The following is an 8,967-nucleotide window of genomic DNA, read 5'->3' on the forward strand; positions in this document are numbered from 1 at the left end:
TTTCCAATGACTATTTTTAGTAACATAAAAAAAAACTAAATACCCACATAATTCCATTTATTTATCTAATTAAAACATTTTTATTATTAATAATTGATTTATCAACATGTTAACTTTCAACCAATGATTTTTTTGGAGAAAAGTTGATAAATTTAACATTTTTAAACTAAACAAATGTGTAAAGAAAAATTTAAAAAATATTTTCACTGTTAATTTTAAGTTCATACCCTAGTAATTTGATTGAAAACGATAAAATGTGGAAAGTGTGAAAAAAATATTTTATACTTAAATTTGTAGAAAAATATTAACCTTTCGTATACATGCAATATCAGTTTCCACACATATAACCAATGATTCTTCGGACAAACCAATAAATCCGTTGATGCGACATGTTTGTCTCTCCGAATCTAACTAGGAGTTAAAACAGAGAACACAAAGCTTTCGTTACATCCAAAGGATCAAATTTAACTTCTATTTATTTCGAAATTAATAAAAAAAATCACTTGTTTAAGATTTAGGGTTTAAAATTAAACTTTAAATACGTTTCGGTGTTTAAAACGAATTTCATCAGAATTATTTTTAATATAGTTTTAGATCAAACAAAGTTCAGCGATAAATGAAATGACAAAAATTAAGTAAATTTTGTCCTTCAACCTTTGGAACCTTTGATGCGTCGTCACTAAAAGTAACCTTTTTGTTTCATCGAGTCACATGTTACTCTTCTTTCACTTCAAACTATGGTAAAAAATGGACGGCAGATTCTGATTAAGACCAATTATATGTGCAAAAATCTTATTTATATATTGAGTTCTCAGATTTTTTATACATGCATGTTCATACACGCCAGCATTTTCATCCATTGAGCAAACTAAAACGAGAAAAGCACAAGAACATGAATAAATATTCATTTGTTTCAATTACTAAGATGAGACCACAAATTTGATAGTAACGAGGTTTACCTGCCTGCACTGAAATTGAACTCAGGAGAGAGATAGTGCAGGGAAATCAAGAGCTTTTTCTCTATTTCTGTGTATAAACCAAAGCTCTTCTGTAGTATACCAATTGTAACTAGCTTCAAGTATATTTGTGTCTAACCTTTTCATGTGTGTCGCAGAAGAAGATGCTAATGGAGCAAAAGAAAGCCACCCAACTGGTTGAAAGGAAAAAGGGTGGTTTCAGAACCATGCCCTTTATCATAGGTGATGACCCTTTTCTTTATGTTAAGATCTTTTGGAACCATTCTATAATATATACATTAAAAATCATGGCTTTTCTTTTTTACAATGTTGGGTGATTAATAAAATGATGTATAAGAAATTCTAACCAGGTTCTGTTTTTGAACTTGTTTTAGCAAACGAGACATTTGAAAGGGTTGCAAATGTGGGGCTGCATGTGAACATGATATTGTACCTGCTACAAGAGTATCATTTTGACCCTGCAACAGCAGCTATTATAGTGTTCCTGTGGAACGCCATGTCTAATTTTATGCCCATCTTTGGTGCCTTCATTTCTGATTCTTGGCTTGGAAGATTTCGTGTTATTTCCCTGGGAACTATCATCGACCTTGTTGTAAGCACCACAATACTCCTAATGCCTACTTCACCAATAATGAAGATTTTTGAAAGAATTCCCAAAAATTTCTTCTTTGATTCTATAAACAACTTACATAGATCAGCACTTGCTTGTTAAACTTTTATGTAATAGGTATTTGATGAATGAAGTTGTTTAACAAACTAGAATCACATGAATTTCTTATATATGTTGTCTTTTATCTTTGTTACAGGGTTTAGTTGTACTGTGGCTCACAGCAGTGATTAGGAGTGCAAGGCCTGAATGTCATGAAGAACCTTGTGCAAATCCTACTCCATTTCAACTTCTATTTCTTTTCTCTTCACTTGCTCTCATGGCTCTTGGAGCTGGTGGAATTAGGCCATGTACCTTAGCATTCACGGCTGATCAAATCAACAACCCTGAAAACCCAAAAAATGAGAGCACCATGAAGAGCTTCTTCAATTGGTACTATGTTTCGGTTGGCATTTCAGTATCAATTTCAGTGATATTTATAGTGTACATCCAAGTTAAAGAAGGGTGGGGTGTAGGTTTTGGAATTCCTGTGGGGCTTATGTCATTTTCTGCTATCATGTTTTTCTCGGGTTCTTCTTTATATATCAAAGTGAAACCAAACAAGAGCTTGCTCACTAGCTTGGCCCAAGTGATTGTGGTAGCCTGGAAAAACAGACACTTGCCCCTTCCTCCCAAGAACTCCGACACATGGTATTCAACCAATCACTCTAATCTTCTTCAACCAACTGATAAAGTGAGGTATGCACCATTTTCATACCACAAATTTGCATCACAATATCTTCTTTGTATAGAGATTAAATACACTGCTTTGATTGCTGAGTTTGAGTTTTATGGAGTTATATATGTTATGGAGGAAACTCAAAAAATGAGTCTTACTAATTTATGACTTGAATGTGATTCTGTCTTGATTAGTGGTACATTTACTGCTAGGACTAAGGTTCCGTAGATGCTTCATAATCAGTGGAACACTTATCTTAATTACTATGGAAAAATAAGATTTAGAGTTATTCATATTTTTCAGGAAGGGAATGTGTGTGCGAATAAGCTGACTAACTTAAGATTCATTCATAGAGATTCATTTCATTGGTATTATATGCTCCCGTCTAGTCTATTCTTTATGATTAAGTATAGTTTACATATATATCGTTTTTGTTAACATATGAGTTTTGGTTTAATCTCATATTTTTATTTTTATTTTAATAATATTTTTTTATGTGATGACAGATGACTATTATTATTTAGAGTGTGAACTTAACTATAATGTCAAACAAGCTGCATAATAATACCTAAAAAGAAATACTTTCAAATGCTAAAAAAATAAAATTGGTTGTTAATCAACTGAAATAGAAACTAGTCTTGCTATAACTCTTTATGTTATTAGTTGGAGGACTTCATTTTAGTATATTAATGAAATCATATTTGATTCTGCTTTGCTAGGTTCTTGAACAAGGCTTGCATAGTGAAGAACAGAGAGAAAGATTTGGACAGTGATGAGATGCCGATTGACCCATGGAGTTTGTGTACAGTGAGACAAGTAGAGGAGTTGAAAGCCATAATAAAAGTCCTTCCTATTTGGTCCACTGGGATCATATTTGCAACTACCATAAGCCAACAATCATTTTCAGTGGTTCAAGCAGTGACCATGAACAAGGAGGTGTTCCATATGGACATTCCAGCAACCAACTTCAGTGCATTCATAATCCTCACTTTAACCGTGTGGGTGGCTATTTATGACCGCATTGTAGTTCCCTTGTTCCCAAAGGGGCGAGGACTCACTGTGAAGCAAAGAATGGGATTTGGAATAGTGATCTCATGCTTGGCAACTGCAGTGGCAGTGTTGGTAGAGAGAAAGAGAAGGAATGAAGCAATGAGGGAAGGGTTTATAGACAACCCCAAAGGAGTGGTGAAGATGTCTGCAATGTGGTTAGTGCCTCAATACTGCTTATATGGTTTAGCAGAGGGTTTGAATGTCATTGGACAGATAGAGTTCTATTACTCCCAGTTTCCTAGGGCAATGTCAAGCATTGCTATTTCCCTATGCACCTTTAGCTTTGGGGTAGGGAACCTTGTGGGTAGCCTTATTGTGAAGGTTGTGAAAGATGGAACAGGGAAAGGAGGAAAAACAAGTTGGCTAGCATCAAATATCAACAGAGGCCACTATGACTACTACTATGCCCTTCTTCTCATTCTGAATTTGGTTAATTTATTGGTTTTCTTAGCATGGAGTGCAGCTTATGGAAGCACTCAGGATATTCAGAATTGGGATCAAGAGCTTCACACAGATATCACTCCAGAAAAAGAGATGGACAACAAATTAACAAAACAATAGTGTAGTATCTTATAAAAGGTCGTCTACCGATATTCATGATTAAAGACATTAATGTCATAATATTAATCATGAGATTCAAGATAATGGATCTTTAAAGAGGATAACATTATTATTGAATTAGACAAGTAATAAAATCAGGTAGAGGAATTATATGATAAAGATTTTAATATATATCAAAGAATATACATAAAAAAAAAAGATTACACATTAATTATACTTAATGTTTTAGGATTTGATATCATCAATACTTTTTGTCCGAAACAAATGGTAATTTGAGTATTACAAAAAGGTATTTAGATTACTATACAGTATATTAAAAAAAAAATATTTACAACTTTTGTAGTTACAAAAGTAAAAATTGAACAAGTAAATTTAATAAAATTAATGCAAGTCTCCTTAAGGATGCTCTATAATTTAACATTATCTCTACATCTGCATTAATAACTTTCCAAGAAAGTCATGAGATTGTGTTTATGTGTGGGTAGTAGTTTATGTCGAGACTTTTATAATTTGTAGCTGATTATCATTGAATCTCTTAAGTGAATCTTATTGAAAGTTAAAAAGATTAAGAGTGAAATAATATCGTTGCTAGAGAGAGATGTTACAACCATGTTTATGAGTTATCAGAGTTGACAAAATGAAATCAATAATAAACTCTCATGTTTTGGCATGAAGACAAATAGATCGTTTTGACAGTAGTAAATGTTCACCCAAGTGATTGCAGCAGCTTGGAAAAACAGACACTTACCTTTACCTCCAAAGAACTCTGACGTTTGGTATTTCCACAATGCCTCTAATTTTGTTCAACCAACAGACAAAGTAAGGTATGTAGTAATCTGTCATACAACAAATTTCATGTCAACAAGGAAAATGTTGAGTTAACACCAAACATCCGAATTTGTTGTTAACAAAATGTTACTCCTTAAACATATAAACTAGCAATCAGATAGATCTAATAAACTCTCGTTATGATAAATTTTAAATAATTCTGATATCATATTAAAAAATAAATTTTGAATTTAATTGAATTTTACAAAACTAACTTATAAGAACTAGCTTATGAGATGAGAGGTTTCTACCCACTTATAAACACAAAATTCAGAAATAAACAAAACAAATAAATGGTTCTGTAGTATATTTTATTTGTTATTCTGGAATAATTTTTAGGTGTATTTAGATTATGATTTTTTTTAATTAGTTGAATTTAAATATTGAATTTCATTTCTAAGTTCTATAATTATTGAAAGTAGAAATATATTGTAAAGTTGGACTTTGGATTAAATTTTTTTATATATTCTAAGTTCTCAGTACTTTCCTCCTATAAATGTGATGTGTTGTGTATATTTTCTTTTAAATATTTTCATACATTTAATTTAAGGCTTAAAAGCTTATTATATATTTTCATATCTGTATGAAAAAAGGAGAGAGAGAGGCATTGAGTAGTGTGAGTGAGAGTGTGTTTGATGGAGATGGATCCTCCACCCAAGAGCTGGAGCATCCATACCCGATCCGAGATCATCGCCAAGTACGAGGTCATGGAGCGGGTCGGGTCAGGAGCTTACGCCGACGTCTACCGCGGCCGTCGCCTCTCCGATGGCCTCACCGTCGCCCTCAAAGAAATCCACGACTACCAGTCCGCGTTCCGAGAAATCGATGCGTTAGAGCTCCTCCAGGGATTCCCAAACGTCATCGTTTTGCACGAATACTTCTGGCGCGAGGACGAAGACGCCGTCCTCGTCCTCGAGTTCCTCAGGACCGACTTGGCAACCGTCATCGCTGACGCCGCCAAGGCCAACCAGCCCCTCCCCGCCGGCCAGCTCAAGCGCTGGATGATCCAGATTCTCTCTGGCGTCGACGCCTGCCACCGCAACATGGTCCTCCATCGTGATTTGAAGCCCTCGAATCTCTTAATTTCCGAAAACGGCCACCTCAAGATCGCCGATTTTGGACAGGTAATCTCTTCTCATTATCGGCAATCACAAAACCCTAATCCTGACTTTGAAATGCTGACCTCTTGATTGAATTCGGTTTAAATTGTTTTTGAAGTGATGTGATAACGTTTCCATGCTTTTATTTTAAAATCAAGTTAGTAGGATGATGAAGAAAATTAAATCTAAAGTTGTTTAAACTCAAAATTAACACCAAAAACTCAGTGTATGTTTAGTTACATGTTGGATTACACAGAATTTGAAAGCAATCATTAATGTGTTTTGTAGTACATGTTTATACATTTAGTTTCAGCTCTAGCAGTTGATTTCGAGTTAAAGTAACTTATAGGGTTTCTGTATTAAGTAATTAAAATTTGTAGCGAGTTTAGCCACTAATTTGCTTTAGATTAGATTAAATCACTTTTCATCAAAACTAACTTTACAAAATCAATTTTGCAAACTCACCCAAACACGTACATACACGCTGAATTCCTCAACAAGTGAAACCAAACACATGAACGTTTACAAAATTTGGTTAACTAGCGTATCAACGAAATTCTGGATTACTGAATGTTAATGCAAATACGTACTGAATTGATGAGCGATTTTTTCAGGCAAGAATTCTCACGGAGGAGCCTGGATTTGATGCTTCTAATAATCATGAAGAATATTCTAGAGACATTGATAATAAGGATACTGGTATTAATACTCACGGTGGAAATGCAACATGCACCACAAGTGACATAGACAGGGAAGATGAAGAGAAAGAACTTGGTTGTTTCACTTCATGTGTTGGGACTCGTTGGTTTAGGGCTCCTGAGTTGCTTTATGGATCCAGAGACTATGGTTTGGAGGTTGATTTGTGGTCCTTGGGATGTATATTTGCGGAGCTATTAACTCTGCGGCCTTTGTTTCCTGGAGCTGCTGATATTGACCAGATCAGTAGAATCATTGGTGTTTTAGGTAACCTCGATGAGAGTATTTGGGTTGGTTGTTCTAAACTTCCTGATTATGGGATAATCTCCTTTAGCAAGGTGGAAAACCCTTCTGGTATTGAAGCCTGTTTACCTAATAGGTCCCCTGATGAAGTGGCTCTGGTGAAAAGACTGGTTTGTTATGATCCTGCTAAGAGGGCTACGGCAATGGAGTTGATTCATGACAAGTACTTCAATGAAGAGCCTCTTCCTGTGCCGGTTTCTGAGCTGCCAGTTCCTCTTAACAGAAAAGGGCAAGATGAGGATTCCCCTGGTGGGTGGGGTGATTTAGATGAAATGGAATCTGATTCTGATTTTGATGACTTTGGCCCTCTCAATATCACAAGAACTGGTACCGGTTTCTCCATACAGTTTCCTTGAAGAATTCAAGGTACATCGTATCTTTCGAACCTCCCTTTGCCTTTTGTGTGGTGTTGTTCGACTGGTACTTTATTTGGTGAGAATATTGGTTAGATTTTTTTTTTCTGATTTGATATTCACTTGTGAACAGAGATAAATTATTGAAAAAAGCTTGATGGACTGTGTTAACATGAATTCATAGTTCACCATGACACTCATAGTTGTTGTAATACATGGACTTGTATCTTTTCATATTTACAGATATAACGTATTAGTACCTACTATTTATTTTGTGTTTATTCCTGTCATGACATAACCTGGTAAACAACTTACTGCAAGAGGATTTATATCTATAAAACAACACCATAAACATAGACTATTTATGAGTGGAACTTGCAGGTTCTGCATTCCAGCTATGTCAGCTGCATGCCTCTTTGTGAACTTACACTTAGAAAATTTAACACAGATTGAACAGAGGAATATAATTGAGTTTCCTCTTATTAACTAACTCCGTACCTTTTTTTATATGAACTCCATGACCTGTTTTTGTCTCTTTACAATTGTATTTTGTCATAATCACTCAATGGAGAAAAGGCACGCCATACCTTATCATCTTTAACAGTACATAGAAATAGAATAATGAAAATGATGAAAATTGGATGGTATACTTCATGTCATGATATTTATAATTCGCTTTATATCCATGATACCATGTCTGAAAATAAGAGAAAATTCCTGATATTCCTTCATTGTAATTAAAACAGTGTTTTTTGAAGATCAAGCTTAGGTTGGACCGCCAATGGACCAAATTACCCAATTTATACACGCGATCATTGACTTTTCAATAATGTCTATCAGAACATTTACTACAATTTTTACAAATAATGTTAACTGCTGCACACCATTCCTAGTAACATGCTTAAACTACTTATGCGTGTAAGTGCTATTTAATTATATGCACCGAGGCAATGATCAATATTGCAAGGAAAAACAAACTGAAAGGGTAAAGAATGCTACTGTGGAAACACTGATATATGCATCAGTTCCCTCTGCCAAATTCTACATCCCAGTTAACTAGTCGTTAAGCAATATTGTTCATAATTTTTAGACCAAGAGATGAAACTACTGATTAACCAAGGGCAGTAGTGGTAGCAACAAATACCTTTTTGTATCTAATTTTATTTAAAATACAATTAATCTTAGAACACCAAAGGAAATATACAAAAACATCAAGAATCAAAATAGATCTTCAGGTACTGCAAAATGAACCATTTACGCATAATTAAATTATCAGAAAAAGAACAAAAATAACCTCAATCATTGTTTACTTAAAAGAAGTCAAATTCTGTAAAAACAGAGCATAAACAACATATTATATATTATCAATTCTATTATTGAAATCATCTTCTTTAGTCCTCAATGTTTCGTCAGTTGTATTAATCCTCAAGGTTCTTTAGCCTTGTAATTTCCTATCACACTCAACTCTATTGATTTATGCAATTTTGGAATCAGTAGAATACTAGAATGTGACTCGGAGTCTACTTTTAAATAAACCATTTTAAATAAAAAATTTATAAAGCTAATTCCTGGATTTTTATTTTCTGTTTACTCATATTTTTAATAATAATAATAATAATAATAATAATAATAATAATAAATAAAATAATATTCTTTTTAATCAAATAACTCATTTCTACATTTTTTCCTCTGCCTCTGTTTTCCCCCGCAATTAAATAAAGCATTAATTAGACGAAATCTGAATGAATCACGGAGGTCGTTAAGCATTAATTAA

The 8,967-nt window shown here is 33.9% G+C and overlaps 2 protein-coding genes and 1 long non-coding RNA gene across 3 annotated transcripts; 2 read left to right on the forward strand and 1 right to left on the reverse strand.

Moving 5' to 3' along the window:
• The first annotated feature begins 805 nt into the window (after nt 1–805).
• Nucleotides 806–4,072, forward strand: LOC137812863 (protein NRT1/ PTR FAMILY 1.2). The gene is made up of 5 exons (XM_068615097.2): nt 806–1,030; nt 1,115–1,199; nt 1,352–1,569; nt 1,784–2,322; nt 3,022–4,072. The coding sequence occupies exons 2-5, from the start codon at nt 1,121–1,123 to the stop codon at nt 3,911–3,913; spliced, it is 1,728 nt and encodes a 575-aa protein (XP_068471198.1). The 5' UTR covers nt 806–1,030; nt 1,115–1,120; the 3' UTR covers nt 3,914–4,072.
• Nucleotides 4,073–4,507: 435 nt separating this feature from the next.
• LOC150029210 (uncharacterized) lies at nt 4,508–7,076 on the reverse strand. The gene is made up of 2 exons (XR_016518904.1): nt 6,432–7,076; nt 4,508–4,749 (listed from the first exon to the last, which is right to left on the reverse strand). It is a non-coding gene; the product is annotated as an uncharacterized LOC150029210 (long non-coding RNA).
• Nucleotides 4,748–7,459, forward strand: LOC137812864 (cyclin-dependent kinase F-1). The gene is made up of 2 exons (XM_068615098.2): nt 4,748–5,865; nt 6,456–7,459. The coding sequence occupies exons 1-2, from the start codon at nt 5,377–5,379 to the stop codon at nt 7,194–7,196; spliced, it is 1,230 nt and encodes a 409-aa protein (XP_068471199.1). The 5' UTR covers nt 4,748–5,376; the 3' UTR covers nt 7,197–7,459.
• Nucleotides 7,460–8,967: the final 1,508 nt, after the last annotated feature.

The sequence above is a fragment of the Phaseolus vulgaris genome, chromosome 2 (genome assembly GCF_051622355.1).
Source record: "Phaseolus vulgaris cultivar YP4 chromosome 2, ASM5162235v1, whole genome shotgun sequence".
In the NCBI taxonomy this organism is placed as follows: domain Eukaryota; kingdom Viridiplantae; phylum Streptophyta; class Magnoliopsida; order Fabales; family Fabaceae; genus Phaseolus; species Phaseolus vulgaris.

Bases quoted from the DNA above. Each gene is read 5' to 3' on its own strand.
- LOC137812863 (XM_068615097.2), top strand. From the start codon at position 1,121: ATGCTAATGGAGCAAAAGAAAGCCACCCAACTGGTTGAAAGGAAAAAG. The intron at 1,200-1,351 runs GTGATGACCCTT...AACTTGTTTTAG, and splicing joins AACCATGCCCTTTATCATAG to CAAACGAGACATTTGAAAGG. The intron at 2,323-3,021 runs GTATGCACCATT...CTGCTTTGCTAG, and splicing joins CAACCAACTGATAAAGTGAG to GTTCTTGAACAAGGCTTGCA.
- LOC137812864 (XM_068615098.2), top strand. From the start codon at position 5,377: ATGGAGATGGATCCTCCACCCAAGAGCTGGAGCATCCATACCCGATCC. The intron at 5,866-6,455 runs GTAATCTCTTCT...CGATTTTTTCAG, and splicing joins AGATCGCCGATTTTGGACAG to GCAAGAATTCTCACGGAGGA.